The following is a 19,785-nucleotide window of genomic DNA, read 5'->3' on the forward strand; positions in this document are numbered from 1 at the left end:
GAATGGAGGTTGTTTTTCCTGTTAAGACAAATATATACAAGGATGTGAGGGGAACTGTGATCCAATGGTGCCCACTAGTGCTCAAACTATTTCCCTGCACCTTATGGAGCTGATTCTCACACAGTAGTGGTCCACAAACACTGCAGCATTAAAAGTCACAGTTCAGACTGTTAATATTGTGTGAAACGACAAATAGCAAGAAGAAGATGAGAAAAAAAACGTTTTTCCACAATTCTCCATTGGTGCTCATTTATTGTTGGCTCACATACCAGTTATAACCTGCTGCGCCTCTCGTGGAGCCAAATAAAGCAGCATGGGCAGACAGCTGTGGACATGGATAACTTATTGTTAAGAAGAAGAGAAAGAGGTGAAGGGAGGAAGATGAAGAGGGGAGGAGAGAGACTATCCACGCAGGCGTGAGATTGCTTTCCCTCGCTCTTGTTTCTGTCCTCGGGGAGGAGAGTGGGATTCATTTTCTCCATCAGCTTATTGGGGTTGTTTTGTACCACACCTCCATCTGCCTGAAGCAATTGCATTATATGCACACACTTGTAAGTGCACAAACATAAATAGACACAAACACATGCCCTTCCCATAGGCTGTGAAAGCAGATGTTCAAAGCAAAAGGCTGCCCAAGATTCACACTCATACACACACACACAAACACACCCCCTCTGTCAAGGGACATTAAATCAGAGACATTTTTCTGGCAGGACAATCCATCTTACATAAAGATGTCCAAAAACACGATCCCCAAAAAATGGCAGCAACACCATCTTGCGCAACATTCAAGAACTGATTCTTAGCAGGCACACGCAAATTCATAAACACCATCCCCATCCACTCTCACACACACACACACACACACACGGGCAGGGGTGAGGACCTTTTTGTGACCTCAGCTGCTTCAAGCTACTTGTTCTGCTCTGTATTTGTCAATGGCAACAGTTTTCATTCACTCACAGTAAAAGGTCAGAGCAGTCACCTTTTACTTAATCACAGTGTAGGCAGGGCTGTGTGGCGCACGTTTATCCACAGCGGCTCCCCCTCATTCCTCTCCATGAGACATGCTTGCCCATTAGATGGGATGTCTGGCAAACACCCTTACAAGCCATTAGTGGTGGCAAAACCAGAACAATCACGATCATAAATTATTAGCTTCTAATGATGGCTGCTTCCAGGTATTCCGTTACAAGCTCCTGGACTGATGTTTGATTCATTGCTTACCTGAACTGAGCATGATACCGTGAAAAGCATCTTATGTCTTGAAAGCCACACCTGCCATGGAAAAGGCAATTGTTTGTGTGTGTACTCTCTTCAGTTTAATTACCACAGTAAAAGATGTTACTTCAAGCAGTAAGCCTGCTTCCTCCCTCTCCTCCAAGGTCACGCTGTTGGCTACACACACACACACACACACACACACACACACACACACACACACACACACACACACAATGACTATTCATTACACTCATGACAAACAGTATGTACAGAACTAATGCAGATTACAATTATCCATGGATGGCTGGGTGAGTTTGATATTCCCACAGCATGAAACAAAATGCAAGTAAGAGAAGCCAAACAGCAGAGAATAAGAAAACAGCTGATAAAACTGCATCAGTAGTTATGGAGCATCTGCCTCTTCCTTTATCTCAGTTTTTCTCTCTCTCTCTCTCTCTCTCTCACACACACACACACACACACACACACACACACACACAAAGTAGCTGCTGAATGTAGGTCAGTCCTGTAGAGAGATGTGAAAATGAATAGTAAATCAAAACTATCAACCATCAATCCGTCAATGCCACAGCAACACTTCCCCGGGGCTAAACAGCATGCAAGCTACACACACACACACACACCTCTGGTGTTTATGGTGAAAAGATACAGTGGATGTGTTGCATAATTCATCCTAACCAAAGAAATGAGGCATCATCTGAATTCCAATAGCAGGCCAATCCTTACTGAGTCTGTTCAGGTGTCAGCATTACTTTGCATAACATAACCTGGGAATCGCCTCAGTGAAGTCTTCTGGTGATAAAAATGACATCTGTGTTAGGATTTCTATGTGTTCTATGTACTCATTTTATCCCTCTCTCCCCTCTCATAGACACGTCGAAATGCAGGCAGCGCTCTCCTTTTCTTATTTTTTATACATTTGCCCACAGACTGTAGTCTTTACAGCACATAATCAGCTGTGACAGCCATGTCTCCTCAAACTGGTGGCTCTTGCAGCACTGCACCAGCGATTTATTTCTCCTCTTGTTTGCCCAATTGACCATGCGTCAGGTCGAATCAGTGGCAGAAACCAAGGTTGCCACAGAGGACAAAGACTTCGCTGCAGGCCCTCAGACTAACATCTTCAGTCGAAAGGCAGACAGAATGACAGTGCAGGATACAAAAACAGTTTAGGACATTCGGGACAGTCCTTCCACAGTGGACAGGGACTAGTCACAGGACAAGCACTTCTTCACATATCATATTGATGCAAACTTGTGAGTTAGAAGCTTTTGCTATTATGTCCACTTGAGAAGCTGGAACCAGTAAAATGCTTAACATATTGTTAATACTTACCTTCCTTTTGAAATGTCTCTAAAGCACAATTTCCAACAACTTTTTACTAAAAATCTGCATCTAGACATCGCAGGACTCGATTGCAACATAAAGCAGGCACAGTATAACAATACAATCAATTCATTGTTATAAAATAAATAACAAAGAACTGACTTTCTGTTACAGACATTGTTTAGGGGCGCATAATAAACTACACTTCAGTTGAGTGTGAAGATTAGAACATTGTTTGTTGTTCTTCATTTATAACAGATACAATTGTATCCAATCATCTGCCCTTCTGTATGATCAGATAAAAACAAAAGCCTGTATTCAGAAGAACAAACTGGTTTACCGGTATTATGTTGTCTAGTCCAAGTCAGACTACATTTCACGTGTGACGTCAACTGTAAGCGACAGTGAACACGTGATGTTTTGTTTTGGTTCCTCTTCGGGTCTGATCAGACGCAGGACGACGCAGAATGGACCACATCCGCCTCTTCTTTTTGAACGTATTTCTTTTTTGCACCTGCTCGGCTTCACCCCCGAATTTCGTCCTGCTTTTCGCAGATGATTTAGGTTTCGGGGACTTGGGTTGTTATGGACACCCCAGTTCACTCACTCCAAATCTGGATCGCCTGGCAGCGGGAGGACTCCGGTTTACAGATTTCTACTGCACCAGCCCCGTCTGCAGCCCGTCCAGGTATAGGAAGGGGAAGAGTCAGGGCTTATCGCTACTGAACAAACAAATAATCTTTAAATCTATGCACAGCACACATATTTTATCATTTTAAGGTCCCATTAAGTGCTTCTCTGGAACCTTTTTAATCATTTGTGTGAGAGCAGATAAAAGTAGCCTACCACTCTGTATATTACTTGATTTTGACCGTCAGGATTACATCATGTTAACACAGCCTAACTTACCTTTATTATGCATCTCTCCTCTCCTCTATTTAACGAATGGGCCCAACTCCCATGCATGTATTAATACTTGTTGATGAAAATATATCAACCTCATAATGAGAATACTGTACAATTGGAGATAATGTGGTTCATTGTATGTGTGTAGCCATGTCAAAATGGAGAGAATAATTAGTTAGAGGTGTTATTTGAAATAATAATCGGGCAGTGTCACCAAATCTCCAAAAACAAATAGTGTCTGACAGTGTGACTTACACTGACATCATCAGTTCATTACAACATTACAAGATTTAACTTTATACAGCAGAGTGCAACGCTTGAGAGAGGAAATGAAAACAGATCATGTGGTTAGTGAGTAATAAAGTAACACAACTGATAAGCAGTTCTCAGTACTTTACACAAAAACAACTCGGTGTGGCATGCAAAACAAAAAATATTACATCACTTCATCAGCTTCAGCAACGCATTGTTCAACAGAGTTTGAACACAGTGAACGAGGAAGGAATGAAGAGTCTTATATTGAACAACTTTTATTCCTTAATCCACATACTCCGTTCACATTCTCTCTGGGTGTAACAACATTTGGTTCACAATGAGAATATCTCATTTGTAAATTAATTTTACAAATTTAATTTTAATTTAGTAGATAGTAGATTTAATTTTTTAAAATTAATACATGGTTTAGATCCTACTGTCCACTTTCTATCTTGCACAACATAAAAAAACTGAGTCCACACACAAACTTTACAGTCCTTCCTACCCCACTTAAATAATAGCTCTGTTTTGTTTTGATTTCTTTCCAGGGCATCGTTGTTGACAGGGCGCTATCAGACCCGCTCAGGTATCTACCCAGGAGTGCTGTACCCAGGCTCTATAGGAGGTCTTCCCCTGAACGAGACCACCATAGCTGAAGTGTTGAAACCTCTTGGCTATGCCAGTGCTGCTATAGGGAAGTGGCACTTAGGAGTTGGAGCCAATGGCATGTTTCTTCCAACCAAGCAGGGGTTCGACCAGTACCTGGGGATCCCCTACTCCCACGACATGGTCAGTGCCATTGCATTTAGCTCCAAACTGAGTTTGACAAATTTATATAATGTTTTGCAGTGTAATCTGTGTTAGTCAGTTATTGTTATTTGTTAAGAGTCATTTCTTTTATGTATTTTAATATTTGTTCTTTGTTCTGTGCATTTGTTTCTTTCCCAGGGACCCTGTAGGAACCTGACTTGTTTCCCTCCAGATGTTAAGTGTTTTGGATTGTGTGATGTTGGCACTGTAACTGTCCCACTAATGCACAATGACATCATCAAGCAGCAACCAGTTGACTTCCTCGATCTGGAAAGGGCTTACAGTGACTTTGCCACCAAATTCATTACCACATCAGCCAAGAAAAACCAACCTTTCTTCCTCTATTATCCTTCACATGTAAGCAAAAAAAACAGTCTGTGGTAGAGTGCCCATCGAGTGGGCAAAATAACACTTACTTTGATCAGTTAAACTCTTCAAAAGACTTAAAATGTGTTGCAAAGTGTGTAGTACATGTCTACATTTAAGTGAGTTTTTCAAAGCAAGAAAGTCCACAATGTTTTCAACCCTGTGTAGATAGATTATGGCAACTGCATATGCAGTGAGATAAACTACAATAATTTCAGCATCTTCTATTTTCCCTACAGCACACCCACTACCCCCAGTATGCAGGTCCAGGGGCAGCTGGGAATCTTTGCGGGGCCCATTTGGAGATGCTCTGTTGGAGTTCGACAACACAATAGGAAACCTGCTGACAACCTTGGAGAAGACTGGAGTGATCAACAACACCCTGGTCTTCTTCACTTCAGACAATGGGTTGGTTTTTGCCGCTGGTTTACAAAAGAATCTATGGCCTGGATATATTTGTAGTCACTTCCATACTTTCTTATGCAGACATTTTTATCTCCCTCCACAATAGCTGTAGTACAGTAGTGTGTTTTTCTTCTGTTTAAAGGTCAACTTGCATTTTATCTTTGCCCTCATTTATATTTGATTTATTGCCTTCTTATTAAATCGCATTTATTGTCTTTTATCAAGCGGTGTGTTTTTCCTGTCTCTGTGTGTAGCCCTGAACTGATGCGAATGTCTCGTGGAGGTAACTCTGGCCCCCTGAAATGTGGGAAAGGCACCACATATGAGGGGGGCATGAGAGAGCCAGCCATTGCCTTCTGGCCAGGGATCATCAAGCCAGGTCAGGACAGCTTAGTCATCTGCACTACATTACAAGCATCAACTGGTCTCATTTTGGTTCCAATATGAAAATAAATACCATAATGAAATGAATACAAACTCATTTACACATGACCTTTTAGTGATGACTGCAGCATGCTCTTTTTCTGTATTCATTTCTTTAGGTGTGACTCATGAGATGGCCAGCATTCTAGATATCCTCCCTACTATCGCAAGTCTGGCAGGAGCCACACTACCCCAGGTGATGCTGGATGGTGTCGATATGAAGGAAATCCTTGTCAACCAAGGAAAGGTAGTGGAAGCATACCTTTTACTCTGTAGAGATTGAAATAATTTGAAAACCAAGCTGATGTGTTCATTTTTATCTTTAATCCTTTGCAGGGTAAAAGGGAGACAATGGTGTTCTACCCCACAGATCCCAGTGAGATGTATGGTTTGTTTGCTCTCAGGCTGGGGAAGTACAAGGCCCACTTCTATACACGAGGTATAGAAGGCTTCATAAATGCAATTTGTTAAAATACCAAGATCAAGCATAATTACCTAGTCAAAACTGACATATTTTTGACAGCTGCTTGTCTGTGTTTGTGTATCAGGTGCTACCCACAGCGGTACCATCCCAGACCAAGACTGCTCAGTATTTGCAGTCCTCAAGGCCCATGATCCCCCTCTTATTTTCGACTTGGAGGCTGACCCCTCTGAGAACTACCCTCTCATCCTGAAGGGAAAACCCGACCTCCAAGCCCTGCTGGAGAAGATCAAGAAGGTCAAGGAGCAGTTTGAAGCCTCTATGGTGTTTGGAGAGAGCCAGATATCAAAAGGAATAGACCCGAACCTTGAGCCTTGCTGCAATCCTCAGTGCAGCCCAAAGCCTGGCTGCTGCCACTGTTGATGTGATAAATTCTCCTATCTGCAAATGATGACAATGTGGGAAAGGATGGAGGTACTGCACTGATTTTGCCTCAAGATTGCTCTATGAATGCACAAGATGTGATGCTGATTTTGTAATTATCTGATGATGCATCGCTACTTGCTTGTGGACAGCTAGACTTTAATTACTGTTCATACTGAAAAATAATATTGCAAGCAATCTGTTTCCTCAATGAGGAGATGAGTTTATATTGACTACATTTAGAACTAATGCATAACAATGTACTGTATATTTTTCCTGACATAATCTATTTGAATACATGTTTTATTGTTTGATTTATTGTGTAATATCCACCTCAACATTCTTTAAATTAACACATTTTAGAATAAATGAGTGGTGTTTTATGTGAAAGTGCTTTGCAACATACAGTATGTCAGTCCCACAAGCAATCAAGAGGAGATCTGAACAGTAAAGACAACAATAAAGGTTTCGGACATCAAGCATATATTTTATTCATAAGACCAAACCCATGACAAGGCAGAGTGATTTTTTTGTCATTTTTTTTCTTTGTTTTTCCCTGGAATTTTACAAGTCCTTGTTTTTAAAGATACAAGATAGGATATGTTTGTTCTGTCACATACTGTTTTGCTCTAGGTATACAGTGAAGAATCTTGTTAATGTAATAAAGTCAAAAGTTTGGTTTAACTGTTAATGTATGTCTCAGTGGCTATATAGGAATAGATCATCCTCAGAGGTTGTTTTTGTGTAGCTGTGTGGAAAGAAGGATTTTAACTAGGCTGTAACAAGATAGAAAACCATGGATCAGAAGCAAATAGATGCAGATCAGAGATGGGGCACACTGTTGGAGCTCAAGGGCAATTACTACAATTGGCAAGACGCAATAATAGTTTTCCAGTGGCAGCTGACTCAGTCACTATTCAGCTCTAACAACACATTGGTCAGAAGTCTGGTGGGCGTGTCTCACTATTGATGTCACATCTCACAAAATGTGCCCTAAATGTGCTGCTGAAGCTTGTCTGTAGAGAGTTATGGAGTTGGCAGGAACCCAAATGCCACCTGTGTGACAGATATTGAGTTAACATCTTGTGTAGAAACAATAGACACTGAAATAAAATTATTGCAGATCACAAATATTAATGTGTTTTTTCTTTCAGGGGTTTTTGTCTGGTTGTGATCTTTTTTTAAATGTCTTTTTAATTAACGTACATATTAATTTCATTTCATAACATACTCAACATAAAGGACACATAACTATCTTAGATTCACTATTGTATATACATGATCTAACTGACAGCGATACATATGTAGATAACACCCTACCTCCCTCCTGCCATATCAACTTTCATTGAACACTGAAATCCTGCAGATCTGAGGTGTTTGTTCTGGTGGACTGTGACTGAAAGCTGTAGAACACGAGGCTAAACAGCATCTGAAAGAACAATGGGGATGGTTGAGGTGGTAATCCTCAAAGCCTGAATTTTTTTCGCATCATTTTTTAAATATACCCCCTCCCTTATATAAGGTGCTAGACTGTAAGCTATGGTATGCCACAACAACCCCAGAGTAGGTTATTGTGTAATGCGCAAATGATGCTTTAACCTTTGCCCAGACTAAAAGCCATAAATAAATGTGGGAACATCTTTTATCTATCGTACTTAAAAAACAAGATTGAAGTCTAACCATTTACATAACTATAAAACCTCCCTTTTAATGCTTTATTAAAGGTTTGATTACATTGTGATACCAGGACCAAGTATTAGCAGGACGCTCTCACTCCTACAGTAGGCACACAGCAATACAGCATTACTAAGATGTGGCTACCGGTCAGTCTAGTCATTCCTTTTCCCTCATTGAACCTGCCAAATCAAAAGAAAACGGAGACCAGGATGTCACTGAAAACCAGAGTTAAACAGTCAGAGGTGTGTGAATATGGCTTTTCAGAAGACCTTTGCTTTCTTTGACCTGAAGTCACATCAATCATAGCAAAGCATACAGTGATCTATGATTTGCAATTTTCACAGTTGAATGATTTCCTATGAAAGCTCCCCACGGTGAAGCAAGCAGTCAGCAAGCAGTGCAACTTTGAGGACTGGACAAGAGTAAAATGGTTCTGTCACATCATCAACATGTGCAGACGAGTACTGCACACATAATCCAAGCTGAATAAAGTGTCTGCAGGGCTAGTGACATTCAAAGTTCATTCCAAATCATTACAACATTTCCGAAATCTCTTACACCTGCAGTTACTCCTGTCAGAGTGAGTCAGCATTACCCACAACAAAACAAAACCCCCCACCAGTCTCAGCTGTGTTTCTTAATTACTCTGGATGAGGTGCCTGAATGTCTACTTTCTATACATTTATTTACAACACACACTACATCTTGTACGCGACACAGGGGTAAGCTCAGACCAAAGACAGTTCACTGTACTCTCTCTACTTTGCTCCAATGTCACTATCAGTAGAAATCAAATTAGCAGTTTGTCAATATTGAACAAATACATATTTACAGTTAATTCAACACCAACCTCTTGATTCTACATCATTCCCTTATTGATTGTTGAGCTGCTTGCCATTCACTTGGATATGTGTATTTCTTGGTGTGTCTGTGTGCATTAACCCTACTAGCCATGCATTGAAAAGTGAAACAGCAGTAGTAGGTACATTGTTTTCATTTCAAAAGAGGAACCTTTAAATAAACAGGTGCTCAGCGTTTTAGTTTTATATCATAAAAAAAGACAAAAGAAACAGGCAATCAATCCATCGAGATGATGGAAATAAACAAGAGAGATGAATGAAATCAGTCAAATGCCTAGCATACTGTAGAAAGGAAGATTCCAGTTTTAGAGGGACACAGAGGAGTATTTTACCATGGAGAGGAGACCCTCCCCCACTGACAGCGCCCTCTGGTGGCAAACTCGATGAACATACACAAGCTGTGGCGAAAGAAGGTGGTTGTCGTTCCAACACTTCTTACTCCAGGTAGATGTCCTCAGTGGGGCAGGCGTACTCCAGATGTTCCTGGTAGTACTCCTGGAAGGCTCGTCTGCAGAAAAGACAGACAGATGAGAGCAGCTGTTAGAAGACACCCTTCCATTGTAAGCATTCATCTAGTGACAGATTTTACACAGTCATGCTCTGGCTGTTTACTAAGAAATGGCATGTAGGCACATACACGTAAGAATGCTGGATTCAATAAGTCTAATGCAAAAACAGAGCCACTTTCTCTGAATCAAAGGAGCGTGATTGTTTTTCACAAGGTTTCGTTGGGTCTATTCCACAGACAGAGCAGGATGGGAAGTTGATAGATGAAAAAGGTTTTTCCCATCCCATGCTTTGCTGCCCACCCTCAATCAATCCAGAGACAGTATCTTTAATTATTCAAACCTAATACAGAAGAATCAGACATGTCTAAGCCGGCAATCATTATTCAGCCTTACACACATGGGCACCATGAAAGGCTACAGGGCAAAACAAATAATCATCACTGCTCACTAATGCAGCTAAGATGAGAGTGACTGAACGTAAAGATGCACTGTAATTCAATACTTTGAGATCAGACTACAATGGCAAACCATCAAAAAGCACTTTAAGTATGATGTGCTGCTAAATAGTTAGTGTGAATTTCCAATATATTTTAAAACCTGTTCACTCACAGTTTAAGTGGATTAAATTGCAATAAAATTAATGTCAACTCTATGTCAAGAGATTATAGTATACAAAACACACAAAAAAGATGCAAAGTCATTACTGTCCCTTGGTATCTGTTTGATATAGAGCAACTGATATAATAATGTGATTTGGACTCACCCAACACACTCTGCTACAGGTCGCATGGACTCCTGGGATACAAACACGTGGCAAGCAAATCTGTTCAACATTGGGTGCTTAGTGATGAAGCCAAAGTAGCTGCAGAGGGAAGACAACAATATGATGAAATCAGCCATATGTAACAGTGTACACTGGTTACACGAGGGCAGAGAAACCAGTATGTTTGTATACCAGTTGTTTCTCGGATGGCATCCACAGAATGAGATGTTCTTCATCTGGAAGAAGTGACTACATCTGTCATACTAAAGATGGAGAGAGATGCACAAGCAAGCATGGGGATAATTGACAACTGAAGAGATAATTGACTTTGACTAAAATATTTGAGTAGTTTCTTGATTCATTTAATTATTTCTCCACACCTCATCAAGGGTATCATATTCATCCTCCAGGCTCATGATCAGTTTTACTCCTTGCAAGCTAATCTCCAACTCGCACAGAGAAGGAGGTCGCACATGTACTGTCCGTTTCCTCGATATCGCAATCTAAGGAAGAGAAAATATTTTCATGTCAAAAACAAACATGTTTTAAAGCTATAGGGTTGGTAATGTTGGAGAAACTAGCAAGAGCTCCCTTCAGGCCTCCCTTCAAAGCAACTCCAACAAAACACATTTTCACAAAACACAATGAGTGCGCACAGGAAGGTAGGTATAGGCAGGTAGGCCAGCCAATTCAGGCCGAATAAAACAATTTGCTGTGCTTATTTTAGTCCTGTGACAGCCACAGATGCTATATTTCTTATGTTTTTGTGTCAGAGCATTTGATTTATTAATTGCTGTCTGGATGTACAAAGAATTTAGACAAATATAACAAAAAAACTCTTCTGAAATAAATTGCCTAGTGTGCAACGATGTAGCACACATGCTTGTCTCAGTTTTGAGCTATTGCCCATGTGTGTTGCTGTTTCCACTTAGCTCACCTTCTGCATGGCGGCGCAGAGAATGCCGTTGCCTTGGTGATAAGGTACCTCAACAGACCCCAAAAACTGAATGCTGAAAGTCTCAATCCATGCTGGATTTCTTTTCATTCCTACAGGGTGTAATGTAGACACATACATACAGAACATGTGATTCCTCTGTCATTCCCAATAACACAGAAGAAAAGATGTATCTCTCAGCTCACCCAGCAACTCCTTAGACTGGCCTATGACCTCATGGGCATAAAAGGCAGGAAAGATGCCCCTCTCCCCTGTCCGCATGTTATAGCCTCGGTACCAGTAGTCATCCTCTTCTTCCTCTACATATAAAGGATCATCCACATCTAGCTCCAGCTCATCTGCATGTCTGGGAATGAACCTGCAGAGAGCAGCAGAGAGAAGGGAGGACAAAAAAAGAAAATGTTCAGTGTTCACAGTCCTTATATGGTGTCCCTGCAGCTGGGTATCCAATACACTGGGGTTCATTTGATGAGAAAGCATCTGTTTGGGTATCAGGTGACTCCCTTTGGGGAGCAGAGACAGAGGAGTGATGAAACAGCAGACAGAGGTGGGTCGAGGGAGACAAAGAGCTCTAAATGTGGGGACATACTGTACTTACTGAAAGAGGACTGTGGTATAGTAAATACATAATTATACATGCACAACATGTGCTTGTATGCAAGAGAGGTGCATGTAGCTTTCTTTGTCACGCTTTCTCTTTCACACACACACACACACACACACACACACACACACACACACACACACACACACACAAAGGACAGACACAGGTGGCGGCTGATGTGAATATTACTGGCCACCCTGCAGCTCTCGAGCACAGCTGTAGCTTAGACATCTCCTATCTAACATAATTAGTGATTCACCATTGCTACATGACCCCTACAGCACACTGAAAACCATGAAACCTCAAAGAAATACTGTTTTGTTTATCTACACAAGGACTTTTACCCCCAGACACACAATAGTAATTTGAAAATTGGAGGTAATGACATTTGCAATTCATTCTACCATTATGCTTTTACAATTGACGAAAGCACTACTATTTTCTACAATCTTTTGTTATTAATCTGCTTTTTGCTGTACTTTCCATTGCCCCCAGTGAAGTCCCATTGTCAGAAATCTTACCTGTAGACTGCCCTGTGTGTCTGGTCTCTCTCCTCTCCGTTGATGGTACAGGAGAAAAGTCCAAATGATTCAGTGCCTATGTAGCAAACAGACACCATTTACCACTAACTGTTTTAATGCCATGAAAACAGTTTTTCCAAAAAAATTGTTCCTTGACCCTGTTATTTGATGGGGAAAAAATTCCCATGTAATCTTTATGTGAGTAAGTCTAAATGGAAGCTAAGTGCATTTATCAACAAATAAATGGCAATGAAAGTCTTTGTAATGAGCCTTTCATTATGCAAATCACCCTTCATTAGGGATATGAATCTTGAAGCGAGAACACTGATTGATGGTGGATGTATTGGGAAACAGAGCCCTCCCATAGGCCTTGTGTGGGCCCCTGCCAAATTTAGATCACATGTTAATGTATCATGCTGACAGTGATGAGTTCAACCCTAATGCAGTACAGTGGAAAACCTCTAATAGTGATCACATCTGTCCAGGGAAAAATTGATCACTATAAGCAGATTATTATTATAACTGAATTTTTTTCCTTTTCTTTATTTGTCATGTAGATTACGATCTAAATGGCATTTGTATATTTATTACATGGATATAACACACAGTACAGATGTTTTAAATGCTTTTCAAATGACTGTACAAATTAAATAACTGTAATGTGTATAATTTCAATATACTCCACAGCAATACATTACTGTACTTTATATAAAATATAGCTTACTGTGGTTCAAATTATAACGGCAGTAGTGCACATAGGTTACTAAGCCACAGCTGGGCAGTGCATTTCTAAATTTTTAACAAGCCTCAAAATAAACTGTAGGTTACCAATACTGAACTGGTAGCAGAGTTTGAAAACATATGTATTCATAAAATATTCTGATTTTTTTCATATGTTGTTATATGTTGAAAGCTTTTGGAGCCATATTAGTAGTAGATCGCTGTTACTGCGATCACTATAAGCGATTACCACCTTATATTCATTCTAAGGAACCCTGAATGGACAGTTTTAGCAATATGCCACTGGGTTATAACCTGTAAGATATTTAATTTCCATAGGCTTAAGTTAAAGGAGTAGTTTGAGATTCCATGCTTTTTCACATTCTTGCAAGAGTTGTTAAAGTTCAATACCTCTCTTGTGTATACACACAAATCCTGAAGTGTAAAAGTGACAAGTTTTGTTTTTTTAACAGGGGGTTATGTGCTAAAATATTCTGAAATAACAAAGAAGATATAATGTGCTAAAAAGTAAGCTTTGAAGGTGCTTATCTTTGGACAGAGCGAAGATGGCAGTTTTTTCCCGCTTCCAGTCTTCATGCTAAGCTAATATTTAGTTTACAGATATCAGAGTTGTATCAATTTTCTCATCTAACTCTCAGGAAGAAAGGTAATATATGTATTTCTCAAAATGTCAAACTGTTCCTTAAATCTCTAAAAATTACATATCAGAGTTTTCCAGAGGGTGCATGTGACTTACTGGAAGAGCGTGAGGTGCTGTTGACAAACACATTGAGGAACTTCTTGGAGAATGGGAGGTCAGCCTCAGGGGAGGAGTCCTCAGAAGAACTGACAAGTTCTGGCCTCACCTCCTCATCATCGCGACCATAGCCCTCCTCTCCTGTCCCCAGAGGCTCCTCGTCGCATAGCGTTGAGAGCTCACTGTCATCACTCAGAACGGAGGTGCACCTGAGAGGACAAGATTTGTCAGTTTCAAATCTCAATTTAGGGCTAGACAGCCACGAGTACTAGACCATTGATTTACCAATGAAAGGCACACCCTACAGAAAGCAGTATTTTTATATTTGTTATATGTCAGAGCATACCTCCTGAGGCTGACTAGTTCCAGTGTAGTATTCTCATCCACCACTAGTGTGTACTTCATGGAGTCATAGGCTAGTCCATCATCTTCATTCGGCTGCCTCAGAGCCAGATCTTTCTCACACAGTGGGAGGTCATGGTCAGATAAGGGATGATCTTGCACACTGGAATCAATGGGTGGTGAACAGTCAAGCTCTAAATCACTACCCCTGTAGGACTGCTTCCTCATGCCACCCAGGAATGGGTAGATCCCGTCTTCCTCCTCTTCTTCATTGTCTGTGGAGTAGGTGAGGCTGAAACAGCGGTTAGTCTGGGCGGTGGGTATGTCCAGTGTCAGGCTGTGTTTAACCTCGGTGATACGCTCAAGAGAAGCTGAGGAACGGCTCGTTGGCCTGGGCTCAGTCTCTCGTCCTTCATCCTTGTCGCTGACCACACTCTCACTTAGGCTTGGTGAGTCCAGATCCTTCCTACCCTCTAGCATCATCAAGTCATTATTGGGCTCTTCATCTTCCTCCTGTCTCCTGGTGTTCTTGGAGGGTTTGTCAGTGAAGTTCTTGTCAGAGGCTTTAGTGGTATATGAGGATTTGAAATCGGTGGGTCCCCTCCCACTGCCTGCACAGTGCTCCAAGATCAGAGGGTTTATAATGTCACCAGTAGGGTTGCTCATATAGAGACAGGGACTTATCTCTGCTCCTTCTTTTGAAGATTCCACACTCTTCCTACTCTCTCCTGGCTCCATCCTACCCTTTCTGTACCCTTCCCCTTCTTTCTCTTTTTCCTCTGAGGCCTCCATCCCCGTTTTCTTCTCTTGGTCCTCATCGTTGAAACCATCTCCCTCTCCAATGTCTGAGGATGGTGATATGGTGTCTGACACAGACACCTTCCTCTTGAAGCATTCCTCAGGACAACTGATTGGGTATGATCCCTCTGAGATCATCCTGTTGACCAGGTTGCTGAGCAGCCATGGTGAGTCTGAGTTCTCGCTTAGATCATCTTCACTTTCTGATTCTGACTCTCCTTCACTGGTTCCATCATATTCGTCTGCGCTGGGCATTAGCCTGGGTCCCACTGGCAGGTAGAAGGAGCGTTTGAAGCTCTCTAGACTGTGGTCTGGTTCTATCTGCAGCACCATCTGTCTGGACAGGCTGTCTTCACAGCGTTGGGCAGGAGGCAGCGTCTCATCTGGGTCAGCCTGGTGATCGCAGGACAGTTCATCATCTACATTCTGCAGACCCATCAGAGCTTGACTATCATCATAGCACTTAGGAGGTAAGATGGGTGAGTCAACAGGGGATGGCGTAGCGATAGTGGGTGAGGGCAGAGGGGAAGGAGAGGGTAGAGGAGAGCCATCTTTGATTGGATCAGGCTGGCCCAGAAGAAGAGACGCTTTCAGTCCCACGATTCCACTGTCCTGCTCTAACTCTGTATCTGGGTCCAGTTCCTGGTCTGATGTAGGCGAGCTGGCCTCCTCTATTGAGTTGGTGAGGTGAGATGAGCGTCCGCTGCTACTGTCATCACTGGTCAGATCAAGCTCTGTCTCTGAGATAGAGGAGATCATGTTGGAAACCACGGGACCTCCACAGGCAAACGCTGCCTCCAGCTCACCTTCAATGTCAGAGTCAGAGCCTGGAGAGCTGAGGTCCTTGTCCTGGTCTGAAGTCACGTAACCCTGCTGGTTCATATCTGCTATACCTGGGTCTGAGGATGGAGAGGTGGAGTCATTAGCTGCTGCCTCAATGGCAGAAGCTGCTGCAGCATCTGAACTGTTGAACTGGTCAAGAGTGTCTGAGCGGCTGGAGGACACATAGCTAGAGAATGAGGCGAGCTCAGAGGGTTCAATGGAGGGAAATTCCACATATGACGAAGGATTCTCTTTACAAACCATATCATAGGTCTCCTTACACATAAACTCCACTTCAAAGTCTTTCTCCAGCTCCTCATCAGACAAGGGTGTGTCGGCACCATCATTGGCTCCCATGGGTGCAGTGGATGACAAGCAGTGACTGGTTCCATCTGGGTCTAGGTCGTTCTCCGGCTCCATACAGGACTCGCTGGTGATTGTGTAGGTGTCAGTGGCACGTCGATTTGAGTGTTTGTGGTTGTGGTCGCTGTTAAGGTCATGGTCCACTTCTGTGTCTGAACACTGGGAGTGCTCGTCTACAGAAGGTACCCTTGCTGTCTGGATCGAAGGGTCTGCCTTTGGCTCAATGACATTGCCAGAGCAAGGGTGGGACTTGTGTTGACCAAATGAGCCTGTGAAGATAAAAAGGTGTAGAGAAAAAAGGGAGGCCATGAGAGAATGAAAATACAGGATACCATTGAGGATTGTGAAGACGATGATGCAGAGAATGGAAAAAGAGAAAAGACACAGATCAGAGGAGTTTGGACAATTAAAGTGAGAAGATAAAAAAGAGAGATTCAGGGTCCACTTACTGTAAAACTTCAATTAAAAGCCTAGTCCCATAGACACCTGTCCCGTTTACTGGCCTGGTGTGGCTACATGTTTTGACATATAACGGCAGTTCTTAATTAGATGCCTGGTTTGGTTTTTATAGAAGTTCTTTGGATATATAAAACCTCTTAAAGCCCACAGGGTCACCTGCTTGAGCTAGTTCTAAGCTGCTTAGATCGTGCATACCAATATAATTGTTTGACCTTTTGTCAATGTGGACATTATACACATCATTACATCAGGTAGATTCTCCACAGTTCATCATTTAGTTCATTTTGCAGAAACAATGAGCACCAAAGTATTATTCATTCAGATTTACTGGCATGGTAACGGAATTAAAGGCCTGTCCCAAATATAGGCAGAGTATAGGCGAGTTCAGTGATTTAAGCCTGGGCTATTAACTGAAGTTTTACGGTATATTTCTTAACTTTATAATCAGTTTTTTTAAAACACGGAGGATGAGCAAGTTCAGTAAACGCCTCTTCAGTAGAAACACACAATTTATTCCCTCTGCTAGCAAAGTGGTTTGTAGGAACCAACATTACAGTGTTTTGGTGAACATATACTGTATTTTACTTAACAAGTTAAATTTATCACATCACCATTTCACATCACGTCACTACACAACACTAACGTTAATGGAATGAGCTCTATGCTTGCTGGGTTGGCCTTTTTGTTACCGTATTCGGGCCTCTCCCGCCTGTTGCCCTCCATGTCGCAAAGGAGGGGCCTGTGAGGGGACTGAGGGTTCCTGCCCTCCCCTGCCTGTTTTGGTGGAGTACCTTTGCTCTGAGACCCTGGTGCTTGGGAAACTGGAGAGGCTGGGCACTGGCCTGTCACACGGCTACCATCCTCCAGACAAGAGTGGGTTGGAGACAGACGGCCTGGAAGTAGATATTTATTTTCTAACTGTGTGTAATGCCTGTGGTTAGCTGTGTAGCTGAGCATTCATTCATTTACACTAGGCGACAATAAACCTGCCCATGTGGGACAACACTTCAAAAATTAAAAGCCTGGAAAGAAATGTAAAATACTGTAAAATCTAAACTGATGTACATTGATTGCTGTGGCAAGTCATTCATTTTTATTTATTTATTGTTTTTCATGTTAAAGTTACCTAATTGCCTCACTTGGGCAGATCCATCAAATTTTCTTTAGATACACAAATTGAGTTTCATTATGTTGAAATCAGGGATGTGTTTCTTTTAGTGTCTAAAAACTGGAGACTCAATTTCAGAAAACACTCAGTATTAAATGACTTGGATAGGGGAGAAAGCTGAGATACATGAACTGAATTAGTGTGGGGTAACATGCATGTAACATATGAATGAAAAAACAAACGATGTGGCGCCATTATTACTGGAACTACAAGCGATTCTCTCTCATAATTTCTCAAAAGATTTATCAAAATCTCCTCAGTGAGGTATCATGTGTGGTATACCAACAAATTAATACAGTGAAATCATATCCATATTTCATACCCAAATTTAATGCAGATAATTAAATAAAATCATGTACTTACCCTGTGAGGCTGGGTTGCGTAACGAGTCCTGCCAGCTTCCTTTCTTTGGGGACAGACTGCTATTGTTATTCAGTGAGTCCTAATGAAAAGACAGAGGGTGATATTCAACAAAGTTGCATGGTACTATTACAAAACTATACACTAAATACTAACTATACATTATCTGCGTTTAGTGTGTGTTTAGGAGCTTCAGGTTGCTTACCTGCGACACAGCAGTAGTGAGGTTCAGTGTGGTGGGTCTGCTTTTAGAGTGCCAAGAGTTGGAGAAAGAGGAGGGGAGGCAGAGGGGGACGGGGGCGCATCAGGGTCAACCTCTTCGTCATCTTCATCGTCCTCCTCGTCGTCCTCATCTTCGTCGTCAATCATCTCAAACTCTTGGAAGTCGTCCTGGAAGGAGCAAACTGGGTGGTGCATGTCATTCTTCTCCAGAATGAGGGAGTCCTAATGCCGGAAGAGAGAGGGAGAGAGAAATTAGTAATTGGGTAAAGAGGATAAAACAAAGGGAGCTCTTTGTTTTGACACTGTCAGCATATTTCAGATTATAGCCACACTAATAAGGGCATCTTCTGTTCTGACAGCAGATATGTTTGGTGAGCCAACACAAATGAAAAAGTTGGTACCTTCTATCGACTGTATACTATTTCCTTGTTAATTTTAAAGCTTTGCCAGGAACATGCCTTTCTGAGAGATAACCAGAACTAGGAGAGTACAGATGGACAGCATGCAACACAATGTTCTTTGATTACACAGAGGGCATTCATAAAACACAGACATCAATGCACTGTAGTGGGCAACTCTTCACATGAAAAGCCACAATGCATTTTGCTGATATGTCTTTTCTGCAGCCTCTGGTCTTCTGTGTTCGTGTGTGTGTGTGTGTGTGTGTGTGTGTGTGTGTGTGTGTGTGTGTAAAAAGACAGAGAACTAAGTGCAGGGTTCAGCCTCAAAGCATTACCACCTTCACATGAAAAAGATAAGGGTGTAGTTGTGGAAACAATTAAGTCACTAAACACAAAGTCACCCTGCAAAATGAATGCATAGAGCAGGATACCGGAGTAGTCTTGAGGATAGGCTATTCAGAAAAGAAAGGGTGTGTGTGTGTGTGTGTGTGTGTGTGTGTGTGTGTGTGTGTGTGTGTGTGAATACAAAGATAAAAGAAAACCATAGGAGAACAATGAAATGAGAGTGGATCAATCAGACATCTCTCAGGTTACAGCTGGTTTACCGGAAAGCAGTGCATTAATAATCTTGTGGTTTAATAGACCACACCTCCACCAGTGTGTGTGTGTTGCCATGTAGCCTTTATGTTTGCCAGATACAAAGTATATTGATGGAGCAGGGTCCATGAAGTAGCTTTATTGACACACATCTCATACTGTCTGAGACAAGGCAAAATTGATCATATGGCTGTGTGGAATCATATAATTTAATTACACTTTATAATATTGTAATCTAAAAAACAGATTTTTCCAAAGTATGTTATATTACCCAAATAGTCTGGGAGGTCTCTCACCTTACATTGAA

The 19,785-nt window shown here is 41.7% G+C and overlaps 2 protein-coding genes across 2 annotated transcripts in view; one reads left to right on the top strand and one right to left on the bottom strand.

Annotated features, from left to right (window-relative positions):
* The first annotated feature begins 2,994 nt into the window (after nt 1–2,994).
* On the top strand, nt 2,995–6,580 carry arsa (arylsulfatase A). The gene is given in 9 exon segments (XM_038706104.1): nt 2,995–3,259; nt 4,281–4,521; nt 4,681–4,899; nt 5,148–5,184; nt 5,187–5,316; nt 5,568–5,692; nt 5,856–5,983; nt 6,073–6,175; nt 6,285–6,580. Coding segments are annotated over 9 exon segments (1,500 nt in total). The 5' UTR covers nt 2,995–3,038.
* Nucleotides 6,581–7,046: 466 nt separating this feature from the next.
* The window catches only part of mapk8ip2 (mitogen-activated protein kinase 8 interacting protein 2), a 29,203-nt gene continuing 16,464 nt past the window's right edge, over nt 7,047–19,785 (bottom strand). The window contains 13 exon segments of the mRNA XM_038706103.1: nt 7,047–9,625; nt 10,390–10,488; nt 10,582–10,652; nt 10,770–10,892; nt 11,327–11,436; nt 11,530–11,702; nt 12,470–12,545; nt 13,947–14,155; nt 14,293–16,540; nt 17,420–17,623; nt 18,262–18,340; nt 18,464–18,510; nt 18,513–18,702. Coding sequence (XP_038562031.1) covers nt 9,553–9,625; nt 10,390–10,488; nt 10,582–10,652; nt 10,770–10,892; nt 11,327–11,436; nt 11,530–11,702; nt 12,470–12,545; nt 13,947–14,155; nt 14,293–16,540; nt 17,420–17,623; nt 18,262–18,340; nt 18,464–18,510; nt 18,513–18,702 — 3,702 coding nt within the window. The 3' untranslated portion in view covers nt 7,047–9,552.

The sequence above is a fragment of the Micropterus salmoides genome, unplaced genomic scaffold (assembly GCF_014851395.1).
Source record: "Micropterus salmoides isolate LMB-PRFRI ecotype aquatic unplaced genomic scaffold, ASM1485139v1 Ms_hic_scaffold_8, whole genome shotgun sequence".
Classification (NCBI taxonomy): Eukaryota; Metazoa; Chordata; class Actinopteri; order Centrarchiformes; family Centrarchidae; genus Micropterus; species Micropterus salmoides.